The 18,192-nt window shown below is 56.6% G+C and overlaps 1 protein-coding gene across 7 annotated transcripts; it reads left to right on the top strand.

The window, feature by feature from the left end:
* The first annotated feature begins 1,271 nt into the window (after positions 1 to 1,271).
* ATG16L2 (autophagy related 16 like 2) lies at positions 1,272 to 17,579 on the top strand. 7 transcript variants are annotated; one of them, XM_036028848.1, is made up of 18 exons: positions 3,760 to 3,972; positions 5,699 to 5,798; positions 6,382 to 6,484; positions 10,191 to 10,264; positions 10,539 to 10,790; positions 10,979 to 11,044; positions 11,340 to 11,456; positions 12,454 to 12,516; positions 13,311 to 13,419; positions 13,789 to 13,894; positions 14,516 to 14,586; positions 14,856 to 14,927; positions 15,045 to 15,165; positions 15,535 to 15,640; positions 16,259 to 16,408; positions 16,640 to 16,687; positions 16,828 to 16,903; positions 17,239 to 17,579. In XM_036028848.1, exons 1-17 carry the CDS (start codon positions 3,762 to 3,764, stop codon positions 16,883 to 16,885), a joined length of 1,827 nt encoding a protein of 608 aa, XP_035884741.1. In that variant the 5' UTR covers positions 3,760 to 3,761; the 3' UTR covers positions 16,886 to 16,903; positions 17,239 to 17,579. The 7 variants fall into 7 exon arrangements, with proteins under 7 accessions (XP_035884744.1, XP_035884741.1, XP_035884740.1 ...); XM_028516123.2 differs by having other exon boundaries at positions 3,762 to 3,972; positions 16,802 to 16,903; XM_036028852.1 differs by lacking the exon at positions 3,760 to 3,972 and adding an exon at positions 4,393 to 4,455 and having other exon boundaries at positions 16,802 to 16,903.
* Positions 17,580 to 18,192: the final 613 nt, after the last annotated feature.

Below are 18,192 nucleotides of genomic sequence, written 5' to 3'. Positions count from 1 at the left end.
TAGTGTGTGTCAGCAACAATGATGTGTTCGCACCCCTTTTTCTCCTCCAGGGAACATGAGAAGACTACATTTCCCACCCCTCCCAGAGATGTGATCTCACCACTGGGAATGTGGGCAGAGGAATGTGTCACTTCAGCTCCAAGGCAACTAAGTGTCAGTGTGAATCTTTGCCCCACTCCCCCGACCCCCAACTTCTCTTGCTTCTGAGCAGTTGGGATTGAAGAACTTTGAGACGATGGAGATACCGAGTGGAAGCCCCTTGGCTGTGAGTCACTGCTGGAGGAGGAGAAGGGTACATTGTCTCCCCCACCCTGAGATGTCAGTGAGAAACCAACCTTTGTTGTGTTAAGCCACTGAAATACGAAGGTTTATTTGGTATACCACATGCGGTGGGATTAAAGAGCGTCAGAAATTCTTTGATGCTGTTTTCCCTGAAAGCTGGGGTCTGTGTCTCCTGTCCTTGAATCTGGGTGGGATAGTAGCTGTTTTGATCAATGGCATGTTTGTGGGATGGTCCCTCTCAGAATGTAACCTTCATTGTCTGAGAAACCTAAGGCACATGGAGGGGCCACATGGAGGGGCTGAAAGGAGGCACTCGGGTTTCGGTTATAATTGTCCTTGCAGCTAACTGCCAGCCTCTCTTCCAGTCAGATGAGTGAGCGTCACCAGCAGCCAGGCCGTCTCAGTCTTCAGATGACCCCAGTCCTGGGTGTGACTGCAGCCACATAAGAGACTCAAAGTGAGAGTCAGCCAGCTGAGCTCAGCCACACTCAGAATTATGATAGTGAAAAACGGTGGCATGAAGTGACAGATAGCCGAAAGACCACAGAACAGCCTGTCCTGTCCTGACCAGTCTGAAGGTGTGAGACCAAGAGCTTCACTCTCGTGCTATTTAAATTTTTGGCTACGTGCATGTGATTTATTTTTCAATCAAATATAGGTACAATTTTGAACTCAAAACTGCTAAGCACTGGGCCATGAAAGCTGGTTTTGTATATTTTTGAAACCAGAGCAACAGCAGTAAATATTTACTAATCACCTGTTCAGCTGGTGCCGGGGCCGCTTCAGGAGCTGGAGAGAGGGCTGTGATGGAGGCTGACTCGATGCCGGCTCCCCCGGAACCTCCAGCCTGCTAGGAGGGACAAATCACCAACCACCAAAACGACACAGAAACACCATCTGTTCTGGGCATGTTAAGTGCTCTGAACGGAAGAGCATCTACATGATGTAGATATTGATTGGGAAGGGGCTATTACAGATTGAGTGAATAGGGAAGGTCTTTGGAATGAAGGGTAATGGCAGCCCCTGAAAGCTCTGGAGGAAAAGCCCCACGAACAGAGGCCAACCAGGACGCTGCAGCCACAGTGGGGCTGAGCGTGGCAGTGATTTCGGCCCTGTGAGTAAGGCTTTATTCGCAGAGTAGAAGGAGGGAAGGTCAGAAACAGAGGCAGGAGCCAGATTAAGCAGGGTCGTGAGGCCACAGAAAGGGGTTGTAGTTTGCCTGGAATATGCTGGAAAGCCTTAGGAGGGTTTTAAATGAGAATAACATAAGTTGATTTAGGATTTTATTTTTTTATAATTCTCTTTAAAAAATGTGTTGATGAGAGAGAGGGATAAAAACATCAATTTGTTTTTCCACTTATTCATGCATTTATTGGTTGATTCTTGTAAGTGTGCCTGATGGAAATCGAACCTACAGCCTTGGTGTATCAGATGATGCTCTAACCAACTCAGCTACCTAGCCAGGACTGATTTCCTTTTTAAATAGTCACCCTGGCTGCTGGGAGATGCCTAACCCAAGTGCAAGTTTTACAAGTACATTAGATCTCTAAGTCATGATATAATCACTTTTTATATTTATTTGTTTAGAATCATGTTTTTCTAACATAACTAAAGATAAATTAAACGTGAAATTTTTCATGCTAAATGTGAAAAGTAGAAATTTGTTGTCATGTATTATGTTATCTAAAATTTTATTTTAAGTGAACTTTATATATAATCTCTCATAGCCTAAAGACAGGAGATATTTTTAATCAAAATCTTTATGGCATACCATTAAAAAATGTCAATGATTTAAAATTTCCTAGGAATGTTTTGTGAATCAGAAAAAGGGTTAGGAGGCCCTGACCCCAACGTGACTCCTTGCCTGAGAGAAATAGCGCCTTTGCACCTCACAGCTAGGCAGAGCCCTGTGAATATGCCCTTCGATGCCCACAGCCCCAACTCCTTCATGGAGTCCCCAGGCACCCTTGAGTTCCCAGTCCTAAAAGGAATTAATTAGTCACTGTTGCCACTTGGCTGTGGGCCTCCCTGGGTATACCATGACCTTTTCCTGGGCATGCCTTCTAGTGAACGCTACCGCTCACCAGCCGATCCTTCCACAGATAGGGCAGCTTGGGCTGAGGTCAGAGAAGCCCTAACTCAGTGCAGGGGCTGGAGAGTTTTACTGGAGGAGGTAACCCACGAGTGGAAGCCAGGATGACTAGAGGGGAAGGTGTTTCAAAGGAACACGTGCAAAGGAAACCAGAGTCATAGATAATGGCATGTCGGGGACTGAGCTCAGTACACTGGGGTTTCAAAGCAGAGCAGAGTGTACTCTCCTGGGACATCACTGGCATCTACTTTGCAAGTCCTGTGACCCACCACCTGCATCTCAACAAACCTGTCACCCCCAGGGCCTGTCTGGCTCCCCAACATTGCCCAGTCTCTCTCATTTCCTGGGGACGGACAGGTCTGCATTCACTCACGGGGAGCAGGGCCTGCTGGGGCCGTACACAGTGTACCAGGGGTTGAGGCTGGGCCCAGTGAATTCCTCCTCTTATTCTTCGCACTAGTTTGTGTCTGCAAAGCTCTGGACCGGGGTCTTGCTGGAGGTAATTTCACTACAGCTCCCCGCAACCCATGATTTACTGACAAGTGTACCTGGAAGAGATGCTGCTGCTTCTCCAGCGGCCAACCAAATAAGGCGAACCTTTCATTAGCCCTGAATCAAAATATGGGCTGCTACCCAGCTCTGCCAACCACCCTCTGGGCCAGGGGCTTGCTGGATGGAGTCAGCTGCAGGCCTTTAACTCTAAGGGACCTAAATTTTCTGCGACAAATTGGACCCCTAAACCTCGCTCCCCACAGGAGCAGTTCTGCCGCCTGTCCTTCCGGGCCCGAATCCGTTTTTTATGTCATCGAACTTTGTTCTTCCCACTGCTTGGAATCCTCTTCTCTTTCCTTCTGGCCAACTCCTATTTCATCCATCCCTCACAACCCAACTCAAATGCCATCATCTAAGGAAAGCAGGGCCTCTTCCTTTCAGTCCCCTCCTCTTCTGAGCTTTCTTATCTCTCTGTCCTTTAAGGTGCTCCGGGTCAGTCTCGCCTCCCTTCACCATCTTGAGTGCCTCGAGGGCGAGGGCGGGGGGCCTGGTGTGAGGAGGTCTCCGGGTCTGACCTTACAGCACAGCCCGGCCCAGAGGGGCGTGGACCAACGTCTGGGGCGGTGAGTTCGGCCGGGCGGGGTAGGGACCAGCAGCACTGGCCCTGGTGGCCCCGCCTGCGGAGCGCACCAACAGGCACGGGGAAGCCGTCCGGGAGGCTCCGATCTCGAGTTCTGCTTATTGCCCAAGCCAGCAATAGGAGCTCCAACTTGGGTGAGAATTTTTTGAGGGTCCCCGTGGTGTAGGCGGTGAGCTCCCACTAACGGTTGCGTTTCGTTCTCCCCACCAAGTATGCTCTTGGTACAACCCGGGGATTTCCCGTTGCAGCCCGCCCATGACGTCACGGAGTCCCCTGGAGGTCCCGCCCCAGCCCACTAGCGCCTTTTTAGGGCCCGGGTGTGCGTGGGGCAGGCGGGAGCGCGCTGCTATGGCGGGGCCTTGCAGCTCCGGATCCCCCGCTGCCTGCTGGAAACGCCATATCGTGCGGCAGCTGCGGCAGCGGGACCGCACGCAAAAGGCACTCTTCCTGGAGCTGGTGCAGGCCTGTGAGTGCTTCCCGGGGGGCTCAGAAGACGGCCGTGGAGGGGACGGGGCTCCGGGACAGTGTGTGTGGTTTCTCCGACTGTGACGCAAGTGCACCAGTGCCTTCTTCCCTCCGAAGCCTTGGACCTGTAGACCCCCATGTGTTACGCCCCATCTCCGACTAGCCACATTCCTGCCTCTTGCAGGCCAGGCTTTGCTTAGAGCCCCTTCCTGGTTGGAGCTTCTTCTGATGCTCCCGCTGTTGCTCCTCAGGGCCCGACTCTGCCTCTCTCGAGCTGTACTTCCTAGGCACCCGCACAGTGTTGGTTTTGTAGGCACTCTTGTGCTTCCCCCTGCTGGGCGGTTCCCAAGATAGAGCCGGGTCAGTCCGATTGGTACCCATAGCCCAGTGACAGAATGCGGGACTATCGAGAGCAATTATTTTTGGCCAATCAAAGGACGGAGTGAAACGGTCTCTAAGGAAGAGGCGCAGAGTTTCCTGATAGGTGATCCTGGCTTAGGATTTTGGAGTGCCTCTGCGCCCAGCCTGGCCTGGCCTATGGGAGAAACAGGGAGCCACAGGCTGTGGGAGGGAGCTGGCCGAGCCCTGCAAGTCAGACTTTTACAGCGTTGTTTCTAGGGAGCTAGCTGGTCAGCAGGGGTGTGTAGGCCAAGAGCGATAAACAGGTGTGCATTTGTGTATAGGGCCTCTGGTCACCTGAGATCGTTATGCTTGCGGCTGAAGGTCTAACCACGGTCTCTGCAGCTCCATCACTGGGCCTAATGTTGGCTGAAGCTTAACCAGCTGTCCCCCACAGACACCCCCTCTCCCCAGCAAATGCGTGAGACTTGGGGAGACTCTGGAGGGCTGAAATCAGATACACTTAAAGCAGGTTATATTCCTAAGCCTCAGATTTCTCACCCATGACCTGGGCAAAATGGCATCTTTAGACTTGCTGGCGTGGTGCGGGCGGGGGGGCGGGCGGGTGCAGTGCAGTGCCCCGGGGACTGGGGTTTTGTGTGAGAACTAGGCTCCCACCTGGGTGGAGGTGACAGCCAGGGCACTGGTTGAGGGAAGTTGCTGAGGAGCTAGGCCTGGACTTACACCCTGCACCCAGCCCTGGAATTGGTGAAAAAAAAGAGGAAGTGACAGTGGTGGGCGTGGAGGGGGTGGAAGGAATGAATTTCAGGTCTGTTGCAGAAACTGGCCAACTTGAGGAGGTCCCTGGATAATTGCGCAAGGATTTTCTCTTTTGGCTGGGATTGGGGGGAGGAGGGGAGAGGAACCTTCCACCTACCTGCAGAAGTCATGATTGTTTTTTAGTCCAAAAAGTTAGGGGAAGTAAGGCTGTGGGCCGGTGGAGCTCTGTGTCGTCACTCTCTGGGGCCAGGCCCTGTCCTGGGGCAAGGTGGTCAGTCCCTGGCCCCTTCCTTTTTCAGGAACCTCGGCGGGGCAATGCCCAGCCATCTTCTTCCCTGATGGTGGTGGTCCTTTTTTGCCCTGGGAGAGCAGGTCTTCTCCTGGGAGGAACTGAGGGCTAGAGCTGTGAGGAGGCTGTGCCAAGGCTGAAGGTGCTGGTAGAGTTGCACAGAACCCTGTACGCAAGGGGTAGAGCTCAGTCTGCCAGCAGCTCTCCCACGCCGTACCCCTGGGCTCAAAGTCCTCTCAGCCAGAGAGGTCACCCACATGCCTGGAGTCTGTTGGAAGGTGTCTGTTTTTGCCCCAGGCTCACCCTCTTGCACCCCTAGATAACCATCTCCTGGAGAAGGCTGAGCTGCTGGCCCCGTTCTCGGAGAAACTGCACCCAGAGCCAAACGATGTTACTCCTGCAACCCACCAGGGCCCCTGGTGAGTGTGTGTGTGTTCATGGTCCCCATGGGTTGCCTGTGCGTAGGCCCAGCCCCAACTACCTATGCTGGGCTCTCCCCCTGGCACCTCCTCAGCCCCTGGCTGCTGCCAGAAGAGGGGGTTGCCAGCTCTTCAGCCTTCCCCCAAGCCAGCTGCTTAGAATGTCCTTCCCTCCCATCCGTCTCAGTCTGTGTCCACCTTTGTCCCATCTCATTCCCCTCCCACCCCCACACTCATCTTTTCTCCTTCTCTGTCTGTCTCCCTCTTCCTTACCCCGTGCCTACAGAAAGGGTCTTGCTGCCTATTCCAAAGGGGGAGTGAAGGTGAGAATCCGGAATGGTTTGGGGCCCAGAGTTGGGAGGTGCTTCTTGAGGAGGGCCCTGACCATGGAAAGGACACCAGAGCTGAGGAGTCATGGACAGCTTCAGTTTCCGGGGACATGCTCTTTCCTCTGCTGGCTTTCTGGCTCCCACCGTCCTCAGGAGAACGTTCATGGCTCTGGTCTTGGGCTTTCCTTGCACAGCCCCTGGGTGGATGGAGGGATGGAGGGACAATGAGCACCACTCTCTTGATTGGTTGGCAGGGAGGAGGAGTTGGGGTCTGACTCCGACCAGGTCCCGTCACCAGCCACTCTGAGGGTGAAATGGCAAGAGAAGAAGGAAGGGCTCCAGCTGGTCTGTGGTGAGGTAGGCTGGGCAGGGGTCTGAGAGACAATGGGTTGGGGCCAGGATCTTCAGGGGCTGGAAGATGTGGTCCAAGGGAGCCAGCAAAAGGGGGACATTCCCCAAGTCCAGCGCCTTGAGGCCAGACGGTCAGAGTGCCCTCTTGCTTGGCTCTGGCAGCCCAGGGTGAGGTGGGCTCCAACAGCAGCTGGAGGAAGTGCGGTGAGAGCTCAGGGAGGAATGTGAGGTATGCGGGCCAGGCCACCTCTGTTCCCCCTTCCTACTCCGCTCACCACTTGCCTGCCAGCCCCAGGGCCTGTCTCCAGCTGATGCTCCATCCACATTTACAGACTAAATGGGTAAGGTGGTCCGCCTCACACCCCCATGGGGCCTCTTGGCTTATGTCACCACACTCTCCTGGTGTTCCTCTCACTTCTGTACCTGCTGCTTCTGAACTTCCTTGCCTGGCTCCTCCCCTACTCCCTGTCCCTCTCCTTTACATGCGTGTGCTCTTTGGAGCTCTGATAGGTTCACTCACTCCCACAGCCTCAGAGACTTTGTTTGCTGATTCCCAGACCCGTCTCTAACCTAGAATGTCTTGCTCAGCTGCTGTTTTGGATTTCACATCTAAAGTCGGACTCCCCATCGCCCCTGTAATAATGTGGCCAACATCACATTGAGGTGACTCCCTGCAGGCTCTGTGCTAAATGTTAGCTGATTCTCTGCAACTTTATGATTGCAGAGGACACCGAGGCTTAGAGAGGTGGAGGCAGGATTTGAACTCCAACAAACCATGTGAATCCATCCTCAGTGCTCTCCATTCTTTCAGCAGTTATTTATTGATAATTTCTCTATGCAAGGCCCAGGGGGTGCAGTAATAAACAAGACCTGGCCTCACAGAGCTGCGAGTCCACTCGAGGAGACTGATTGGCCTGTGAAGTCATGCCCAGCTACAGCATGCCCAGCCACTTGCCCGCCTCATGTGGGACTGGGGCTGTGAACCCGTGAGAGCCTCTCCTCAGAGTCCTGATGTGGTTACAACCTGACACTGGAGAAGTGGTTCTCAAATATCTGAGCCCCCTTTGTAGGCTGTGCATGCCCCAAGGCCTGGGATGCTTCTGGTTTGCCTCCATTGTGTTCCTGGGGCCTGTCTCCAGTCCATGCTCATGAATATTTGGAGACTAATTGATGAATGAGTGTGATGAATGAGGTAGATCACACACACCCCTCCGTTGGTAGTCAGTCACCCGGCTGTTAACCCGGGGTCACCCCTCACCCTTCCCAGCCCTCTGTTCTGAGCTGGTCACCAGGTCATAGACCCTGCCTCCAAATCCATCCACTTCTGTTTCCTGTACCATATCTGGCCTGGTCCAAATTACCCTCCCTCCACCCTGGATGGCTCCTCCCTTGGCACCCCCTCATTCTTCATATAGCACTCAGAGCTACATATTTTAATAATAAAAATGACTTCCATGAATAAAAGACAAGTGCTACACAAGACTTGCTTGTGAGTATTTCAAAAGAACAGAAGTCCATCGAGTGAAAAAGTAAAAGTCTCTTTCACCACCTCTCCCCGTGGTCAGGTTGGTATATGCGTGACCTGCCACTCTCTTCTCTGAGCTCCTGGCTCCCGTAGTGCGGGACACTGGTACACGCCCCTCACTCTCAGCGTCCCCCTCCTTTGTTGGCTCAGGCACAGCAGTCAGCTCCCATCGGCTGTGCCAGGGGATGAGGCGGGGCTTTCCTTTGACTGGTAGTATTATTTCACGTATCACAACACACGTGTATCATCGTTACTATCTTAGCTTTTTTCTTTTTTTTCTGTTTTAGCTTTTTATTTTGAAATAAGCATAGATTCATAGGAAGCTGCAAAGATAGTAGAGAGAAGCCCTGTGCACCCTTCACCAGGTCTCCCCCATTGGTTACATCTGATGTGACTATAGCACCACATGCAACCAGAGAGTTGCCGTTGGTGTGGGCTGTATGCAGTCCTTTGTGTTTTTGTCACATGTCATATTTGTGTGAACTTTACCACACGGCACTATTTCATCACCAGAGATCCCTCTCTTGCTTCCCGATTTTAGTCACAGCTTACCCTTCTCCCCCAGTCATTCCCAACTCCTGGTAACCACTCCTCTGTTTTCCATCCCTTATTTGAATTTTGAAAAGTATCACATAAAAAAAGTACTACCAAACATCCATGAAAGTAATGAAGTGAATGACAAGTGAGGAAGCAGAAGTGGTAGTCAGGTTGCTTGGTGTTGAAAGGAATGAAAGGTGGTATAAACCGGGCCAGCTGTGAGTAGGCCTCGCCGCCTTGCGTGTGTGGGGCTGCTCCCCAGGCGGGCTCACACGGGGAGTGACGTCAGTGCGGGTGGGCGGCACCGACCTTGCTCCTCAGTCCGGCCGTCACCAGGCCTAGGTGGGGAAGAGCACGGGAACAGCTTAAAGCCCCCAGCCTTGGTTACTTCCTCATGCTCCTTCTGCCACACTGGTGGGAACTACTTTGCCGGGCATCTGCCTCTCCCACTGACCGCTCAGCTCCCAAGGTGGGAGTTGAAGTCTATCTCTGTGGCTTCCCCAGCTCTCTTGGCTCTTGGTTGAAGGACTGTTCAGTGAGGCTGGACTATGGCTGAGATCACCCTCAGCCACAGTATTCAGTCTGGGCCCTGTGCTCTTGAAGTCCATTTCCGTTCTTAGCCCATGTGATGCTGCTCAGGGCTCCTCTTCCTCTCCAGGATCTATGCTTGTGTCAGCCAGGTGTTGGAGGGGTGGGGAACAGAATCCACATCCCTCAAACCCCTCCTCTGGACCAGCCCTTTACTTGGAACTTAAAGTTAGGTGGCCTGGGTTCCAATATTGGCTCTGTCACTTAGCTGTGTGACTTTGGGCAAGATACTAAACCTCTCTGTGTTGGTGTCCTTCTCTGTAAAATGGGGAGAGTGGCAGTACCTACCTCACGGTGATGTTATGAGGATTACGAGTTAGTTTGTGTAGAATGCTTAGAACAAGAAATGAAACACATAAGTGCTACATTAAAAAGTTAAGCCCTGGCTGGTGTGGCTCAGTGGATTGAGCACTGGTCTGTGAACCAACAAGGTCACTGGTTCGATTCCCAGTCAGGGCATGTGCCTGGGTTGTGGGCCAGGTCCCCAGTTGGGGACACGTGAGAAGCAACCACACATTGCTGTTTCTTTCTCTCACTTTTCCCTCCCTGCCCCTCTCTCTAAAAAGTAAATAAATAAAATCTTTTTTAAAAAGTTAAAAATTTGCCATTATTTGAACAACTATTTTTTAAAAGGTTTATGTATTTATTTTTAGAGAGGGAAGGGAAGGAGAAAAAGAGAGAGAGAGAAATATGAATGTGCGGTTGCTGGAGGCTGTGGCCTGCAACCCTGGCATGTGCCCTGGCTGAACAACTATTAATATTATAATAATTCCGTGTTACCCTATTAGGTAAGTAATATTATTCTCATTTTATGGGAAAGGAATACAGGTTCAGAGAGGTTAAATGACTACCCCGGGGTCACAGGCTTGACACCCAAGTGTTAGATTCCAGAGTCTAAGGCCCTTTAATTGTACCATCAAACAGCAGTGCATCCATGCCAGACACTTAAGTCTCCCTGCGCCTCAGCTTGCTTTCCACTAAGGCGGCAGGTGGGTGGAGTAGCAGACTCTGGCTGAAGCTCTGCACAGAGGCCCACCTGTCTGGCCCTTAACCACCCCCCAGATGGCCTACCAGGTGGTGGAAAAGAGCGCAGCCCTGGCCGCCCTAGAATCTGAACTGGAGGAGCGTCGCAGCAGGTAAGGTGTGGGCGGGCGCCACGGGGACTGCACCCACCTCTAAAAGCCTCTGAGCCATCTCTGCAGGGGAGGGTGGATGGGATGATCCTGGGTGCCTCTAGCAGGGCCCGACAGCTCTCCCCTCATCCCCAGACCTGAACCACAGGACTCTGAGGGGGTAAGGCTAGGTGGGAGACTTGCCTTAGCCACTTGGGTGGTGCTTGGCCACGGCAAGTCTGTCCCAGCTCTGAGACCCGTTCCCACTAGGCGGTGATGTTGGCTTGCCCCGTTCCAGGCTGGCGGCTGTGGAGGCTAGGGTGGCGCAGCTGAAGGAGGCGCGGGCACAGCAGACCCGGCAGGTGGAAGCGCAGCAGGCTAGGAACGCGGCACGGCGGCTGGCCTACGAGGCATTGCGCGCGCACCTGGGACTCCAGGAGGCAGCCCTGCGCAAGCTGGAGGAGGAGGCGCGCGACCTGCTGGAGCGGCTCGTGCAGCGCAAGGCTCGAGCTGCTGCAGAACGCAACCTGCGCCTCGAGCGCCGCGAGAGGTGAGAGCACCGAGTCTTACCCCTCAGGGAGGTGAGCAGTTCGGCCCCTGTAGGAGAGAGTCCCATCCCTTCCTCTAGGCGGGAACTCCTTGCACCTTCCTCAGGAGGGGTGACCCACCCCTGCCCTTGCAGGAAGGTGGCAGCGTCCTGCGCCTGGATCCCAAGATATTCCCCTCCCTCCCCCACAGGGCCAAGCAGGCACGGGTGTCCCAGGAGCTAAGGAAGGCTGCCAAGCGGACAGTGAGCATCAGCGAGTGAGTGGCGAGGCCCCCGGAACCTCTGATGCTGGCTCTGCCTCATGTGCTCTGGAGTGCCCTGTGCTTGGGCCACTTCCTCCAATTCTACCCTACCACACACCTGCCTTCAGCCACCTGACCACACTTGGGCACAATCACAGTAGGGAGGGGGCATGAAGACTAAGCTCACAGGACACGTGCAGACATGTGTGGTCATAGGAGCCAGTACGGGGCCATCACGCAGGGTCTGCACATCTTCGCCATATGGGGCCTGGGGTCCCTTGTCCGTCCTGAGCTCCGTTCCCTCTTCCAGGAGCCCAGACACTCTAGGTGTCGGGATCAAGGAGAAGGCCGAGGTGACTCTGACACTGCCTGCTGAGCCGGAATTTCTAGCGAGTGAGGCTGGTGAGAAGTGGAAGAGGCCTTTTAGGTGAGGACTGTCCTAGAGCCCTGAGTTGGGCCCCATCTCAGAGTCTTCCAGTAGGACCTCGAGCAGGCTCTTGTGTTGGGAGGGGCCTTGGAGAGACGTATAGCTCAGACCTCCTTGGACAGGTCTGACCTCCAGAGCTGCCTTGGGGACCCCTCCCCCCATCCTCACCCCTTTCTTTCATTCCCAAAATCACGTCTCTGGGGGTGGGGTGCCTGGCTGGCGAAAGGGTGTCACCAGGAGGGAACCTGTGGGCAAGGCCCAGGGCTCAGCTGTCGCGGGCATGTGTTTGCATACCCAGGGGTGTGAGAGCATACTTGACTGTATATGAACATCTGAGCATGTGTGGATGTGAGTTCACACTGGGGGACCTGACTAGGGCTTTGGTCCTTGTGCCCTCCCCTCAGTCTGCCCATCTGTCTTGATTTGCCTGGCACCGGTGCTGCCCTTCCCTGTCCCCATTCCCCAGGCTCTCCTCCAGCTCTTCCCTGCAGTCACTGGTGTCCAGGCCTCAGGGCAGTGAAGGAACCTGGGGGAGGGCATGCGCTGCTGGGCCCCGAAGCCCTTGGCAGCCCCAGTGGGCCAGTTCATCCCAGGACACATCCTTGGGCATTTTTGAGGTCTTAGTATGTCTAGGTTCTCCCATCGCCTGCCCCTAGCCTTATGCTGTCCCAGCCTGGGGCACCTTCACCACCACCCCTCCATAGGCCCCAGTTCACCCTCCCAGGGACTTTGGTTGTGAGGGGAACTGGGGTGATGAGGTAGTTCTTACCATCATGGTGAAAACTCTGGGAGACCTCCTTGCCAGCTGCCTCTCTGCCTCCATCTTCATGGGACCGCCCTGGGGCATGCCAGTCTCCTGGTCTTGGAGGAGCCAAGTTCTCCTCCGGGACTCCAGGCGCTGTGAGCCCCAGGGTCTCTGGCAGAGCAGGGTTGGCGACTGCTGTCTGCACACGCACTGCTGGTCCCTTAGCACGTCTCTCTCTCAATTCTGCCCCAGGTCTGCCTCTGCCACCTCCCTGACCCTGTCTCACTGTGTGGATGTGGTGAAGGGGCTTCTGGAGTAAGTGTGTGTGGGAAGGGCCAGGGCACCCCGGAGCCCTGTCTGCAGCTTCTAGAGCCCAGGCTCGGCCTGTGTGTGCACCTCCATCTGTCCATCTGTGTGTTGTCCAGCAGTCCGTGTGAGTCTCTGCTGAGACCCGGAGGTGCATGGCCTCACTTTCAGCCCCTGCTCAGCTGTCCTCCAGGCTCTGTCCTCACCCAGTTTTCTCACAGGGGACCAGGAGCTCCAGCCTGAGGCTGGGCAGGGACTGCCACTCAGTTGGGAAGTTCAGGTTCAGAAATGTCAGGGGCTGGCCCCGGTTAGGCAGTTCAGTTGGTTGGATCATTGTCCCATACACCAAACTGTTGCAGGTTCAGTCCCCGGTCAGGGCACACACATGCGTTGTGGGTTCAATCCCTAGTTGGGGCGGGTATAGAAGGCAGCCAATCGATGTTTCTCTTTCTCTGTCTCTAAAATCAATAAATATATCCTTGGTTGAGGATTAAAAAAAAATGTCAGGGACTCGTGCAGGGCCACAGAGCCAAGCAGTGGCAAGGCCAGGGCTGAAACCTCAGCCCCAAGGTTTCTCCGCATCCACCGGCTCTGCCCTGCCTCTGTGTCTTTTCTGTGCTCTTCCCACCTCCACACTGACCCCAGGGGTCAGAGGCTGGGCTGGGGACTGGCCTTCGGGCGCGTTCTGGCCATGTTCTGTTGCCTTCTGTGTCCGCTTCCTGTTGTTGCTGCCTCGGGGGAACGTGAGGCTCTCACAGCAGAAGGCCTTGCTGAATGCCCTCCTGACTCCCCCCGCCCCCCAGTTTTAAGAAGAGGAGAGGACACTCCATTGGGGGAGTCCCTGAGCAGCGATACCAGAGCATCCCTGTGTGTGCGGCTGCCCGACTTCCCACCCGGGCTCAGGATGTGCTGGTGAGAAGGACCTGGGCTCCTTGCAGGGGGTGCTGGTGTGGGGAGTGCGGGCCCCAAGAGCGGTCCGAGGAGGCCAGGGAAGCTGGGTGGGGCTCCTCGGCAGGAGGAGGAGTTTTCCTGCCACAGCTTGTGGTGGGAACCCCTCAGCTTCTTATAGTGGGGGCGTGGACTGGAGAGGGAGAGACAGGAGGCTGGGAGCCCAGGGTAACCAGGCAGGGGAGGACGGGGTATCGTCGCTGCTGCAGGGGTCTAGGCAGAGGTGATGGGACACTGCTGTGTGCTCGGGTGCACGCGAGAGAGAGGCTGTGAGTGTGCACAGGGGCCTCCGTGACAAGGATCAGGGGCACCAACCCCCCCTTTTCCCCACAGGATGCCCACCTTTCTGAAGTCAATGCAGTTTGTTTTGGTCCCAATAGCAGCCTGCTGGCCACTGCGGGGACTGACCGCCTCATCCACCTCTGGAATGTCGTGGGAGGTGAGGCCCCTCCCCTGTAGGCCGACCCGGTGTTTCCTCCCAGACCCTACCCTCGGCTTGTCGCTCGGTGGGCAAAGGTCTTGGACCTCTTTATGCTCCCTCACCTAGAACATTCCTGAGGGCAGTGGCCAGAGGATCCCTTGGCAAGAGTTTTGGGCTCACTTCTTTGAAGAAAATTGGAGAACCTTCGAGCTCCTGGGGCCCACGCCTGCAGGATGAGGATGGCTGCACTCAGATGGCCCCTGTTAGGAGAGGCAGGGGTTCCCTGGGCCACTTCTGTTCCCACTTGAACTCTGAGAGCTCAGTGAGAGACCCACGTCAGCTAGCTGCCTGGGCTCTGTGGAGGGGGTGTGTCGGGAAGGCAGGGCCGGCTCCTGGAGGCTTCCTCGAGGGGGCGAATCTCTAGCTGGCCTGGCGCTGGCTTGTGTGGGGCCTAGGGGCAGCCCCTTTTCTCCAGCCATCTTTAGCCCTGTGAAATGACCAGCTATCTCCTAGGGCCCAGTGATTCTGTCCTTTAAATTGGGGAAAACTGATTTTCCCATTTCCAGTCCCAGCTCCTCGTTTTCATGAGGTCAGTGACCTCACTGTACCCGTCCCTTCCCCTGGTCCCCGCCCCGCCAGGTCGCCTGGAGGCCAACCAGACCCTCGAAGGAGCTGGTGGAAGCGTCACCAGTGTGGACTTTGACCCCTCGGTGAGGAGACTTTGCCCCAGTGGCACGGGGTGCTTTCCTCCCTGGTCCCCACCCCAGGCGGGTGGAGGCTCTGGGGCCCAAGGAGACGTGTGGCTGGGCCCTCAGGCTCCTACACAGCTGCTCCTCCCTGGGCCCAGAGGTGCCTCCGTTTACCTGGGGGACCCAGCTTTGGGCAGCTCCCAGGCAGCCCTGCCCCAGGCCTGGGGCCTGAGTGATATTGCCTCTGGTCAAGTCCAGGTTCGGGACCTCTCCTACTCCCATCTCTCCAGGGCTCCCAGGTACTGGCAGCTACGTACAATCAGGCCGCTCAGCTCTGGAAGGTGGGACAGGCGGCGTCCAAGGTGAGGTCTGACTGGGAGGCAGTTTGGGGGTCCCGGGTCAGGTCTGGGCCTAGACGGGAGTACGGTATTATGGAGTCCTGACCACGCCCTTGAATCCATATTTGTGATGGGGGGCAGGAGACACTGTCTGGACACACAGACAAGGTGACAGCCGCCAAATTCAAGCTAACGAGGCACCAGGCAGTGACTGGGAGTCGAGACCGGACAGTGAAGGAGTGGGACCTCGACCGTGCCTACTGTGAGGCCAGCCCCGCACCGCGCCCCCCCACCCCTCGCCCTCCATCCCCTGCACCACGCATCCCCTCCCCACCCTACCCCCCATGCTGGGCCATGAGGGACCTTGACCTGCTTGCTCTCTGGGAGTGATTCCAAGATTCACAGGCATTTGGGGTGAAACCTCCCAAGGCCCCACCTTCTCTGTCCCCCATGGTGCTTTCTGTCGTTTCTTGGTGATCTCAGGCTTTGGGCTGGGAAGCAGGGGACCTGGGTGCTGGTTTTGGGAGGACACTGCCCTCTGGGGCTTCTGGGCCTCAGCTGCTCCTCTGTCTAGCGGGCTGGCTCCTGACGACCCATCCCTGAGGCCGGGGCCCTGGCCCCTGTTCCGCAGGCTCCAGGACCATCGATGTCCTCTCCTACTGTAACGATGTGGTGTGCGGGGACCATGTCATCATCAGTGGCCACAATGACCAAAAGATCCGGTTCTGGGACAGCAGGTGACAGGCGTAGGGACAGGGCTCCCGGGTTCTCTTTCCTCTCTCGGGCCACTGGAGCCGTCCACAGAGGGTGCACAGGGAAGTGAGGCTGAGCTGGTGGCCTGTGCTGCCTCCGTGGTTCTCCCTCCAGCCACCCGACTCTGCCTGGGCCTCAACAGCTGAGACCTAGAAGCCCCCTTTCCCATTTAGTTCTCAGTTTTTAATCAAAAGGAAAAAAGCTTTAGTTGTGTTTTAAACCTAAGAGCACAACGTTGGGCTTGAACGGTAAATAAAAGCCAGAGTTGGAGCAGTGCCCAGCCCCCTCAGGCTCCTCCCTGGCCGCAGGACTGCCGCCAGGCAGATGCCCTGGGTCTCTCACGCATGTAAGGACAGACTTCCACGGCTTTCCCCCGGCACGCGTTCTGTGACCCAGAGGTTGCAGGGGCTCCGGCTTTGGCTTTGAGTCGAGGTCTGCCTGTGTTCCTGTTGGCGGGGCTGCTGCGGGGGGGCCGGGGGGGTCGGTCACCATCAGCCAGGCCCGGGGCTCGGGACCCGCTGCCTCTGGGCCCTGTTAGCCGGTCGGGATGGCCCCGGCAGGGGGAGCTGCTCCTCACGCCCGTCTCTGTCCTCACTGCTCAGGGCCCCCCGCTGCACACAGGTCATCCCCGTGCAGGGCCGGGTCACCTCCCTGAGCCTCAGCCTCGATCATCTGCATCTGCTCAGCTGCTCCCGGGACAACACGCTCAAGGTCATCGACCTGCGTGTGAGCAACGTCCGCCAGGTGTTCAGGTACCTTCTCTGGGCTGCTGACGCTGGCTTTGGCTGGGGCAGCAGGGCCTCTTGTCCCCCGTAAAAGGCTCCTTAGAGCTGTCGGTGCGGAGCCCTCCCTGGAGCCCCGGCTGAGCCAGGGCCTGCGGAGGTGCCCGACCCCTGGGCGGGGAGAGGAACCTTATGAGGTTCCTGGGGGAGGGCAGGGGCTGGCGGCCGTCTCCGTTCTGATCCGACTCTGTCTGTCCTCAGCGCTGACGGCTTCAAGTGCGGTTCTGACTGGACCAAAGCCGTGTTCAGGTGTGTCCGTGAGAGCACACGTCTGTGCCCCAGTGTGCCCCGTCCGACTGTGTCTGTGTGTCAGGGTGTGTCTCACCTTGACCCCTGTCTCTTGCTCCGCCGTGGCCACTGTAGCCCAGACAGAAGCTACGCGTTGGCAGGTTCCTGGGACGGAGCCCTTTACATCTGGGACGTGGACACTGGGAAACTGGAGAGTAGCCTACGGGGACCCCACTGGTGAGCATGCCGCCGCCCCCCACCCGCCCTAGCCTCAGGGCCACGGCTGCACCCGCCCAGTCCTGTCAGCCAGTTCCAGGCTCCGACGTGCTCAGGCCTGGAGTCCTCAGCCCCTGTTTCCGTATCTCCCACCCCCCAGAGCCCTTCCCCGTCCACAGGGTGCCTTTCCACACGCCCTTGGGTCCATCCTCATCGTGCCCTGTGAGCCCACTTCACTGGAGAGGAAAATGGGCTCAGAGAGGCCTCAAGTGCCCAGGTCCAGGAATGAGGGGCAGCCCCAGGCTGCGGGCCCAGCTGCCGACGCCCGTCTGAAGCCTGGCCCTGCCTCTCTGCAGCACCGCTGTCAACGCTGTGGCCTGGTGCAACTCCGGGAGCCACGTGGTGAGCGTGGACCAGGCCAGGAAGGTCGTGCTCTGGCACTAGTGCTGTGACCTCCCCTGCCTGGGCTGGAGCTCGAGTCCGAAGCCTGAAGCCGGAGAACAGCTTCCCCTGGGCCCCAGGGAGGTGTGGGCAGGGTGCGGGTGGCTCGGGGCCTCTGGTGGGGAAGAAGGCCGGCGGGGCCTTTGTTTAAAAATAAAGTGTGGGTTGGTGCAGGGGACAGATTACAATACTTTTTGTTTATCTCCGTCTCCTCACTTCCTGTGCCAAAAGTGGGGGAAAAATGCATCTAAACTGGTGTCTGCTTGCCTCTTTGTAGCATTTAGGGAAGAGAGCGGTCTTCAGGTTGATGGCTCGAGAAAACCCAGGCTTGGCCCCCTTTCCTCCTGCACGGAGCTGGGCAGAGCCGGCCTGGCCTCCGTGCCGTCTGGGTCAGAGAGTAGATGGCGTGAGGAACCAGAGGCAGCGGAGGGCATGGCTGTTGGAGCTGTGGGAATTTCACCCTTGGGCCAGCTGGTCCTGAAGTTAGGCCGACACCTCTCGCCCTCCTCAGTCACCCAGGGTGAACTGAGGCCGAGGTGGGACCGTGAGAATTTGAGGAGGGAGTGGGGAGGCAGCCCAGAAGGGCCCTGGTGGAAAGGGTTCGAACAAATCGGAAAATGATGTCCAGTGGTTGCTGCACCAGGCCTGCCTTCAGGCCAGCCGGGCACTAGTTCCAGAGGCAGAGCCGGAGTGGGCGGGGAGTGGCCCCCGCGTGTCCGTGAGCCTGGGAGGGCCTCGGGAGACCAGGCCTGGGCCTGGGCCTCCACTTGCATTGGCATCAAATTTCATCTGCACAGCAAGGCTCTGCGGGGTAAGGCAGGCCCAACAGGGTGGAGCCTGGACACCTGCTTCCTTCATCAACCTGGGGC

This window comes from Phyllostomus discolor, chromosome 6, assembly GCF_004126475.2.
Source record: "Phyllostomus discolor isolate MPI-MPIP mPhyDis1 chromosome 6, mPhyDis1.pri.v3, whole genome shotgun sequence".
Lineage (NCBI taxonomy): Eukaryota > Metazoa > Chordata > Mammalia > Chiroptera > Phyllostomidae > Phyllostomus > Phyllostomus discolor.
This window is presented reverse-complemented; position numbering and strand designations above follow the sequence as displayed.

Excerpts from the sequence above, each read along its gene's own strand:
- ATG16L2 (XM_028516123.2), top strand. The coding sequence starts at position 3,762 with ATGACGTCACGGAGTCCCCTGGAGGTCCCGCCCCAGCCCACTAGCGCC. Across the intron at positions 6,485-10,190 it reads TCCAGCTGGTCTGTGGTGAG|ATGGCCTACCAGGTGGTGGA; the intron begins GTAGGCTGGGCA and ends ACCACCCCCCAG. Across the intron at positions 16,409-16,639 it reads AACGTCCGCCAGGTGTTCAG|CGCTGACGGCTTCAAGTGCG; the intron begins GTACCTTCTCTG and ends GTCTGTCCTCAG.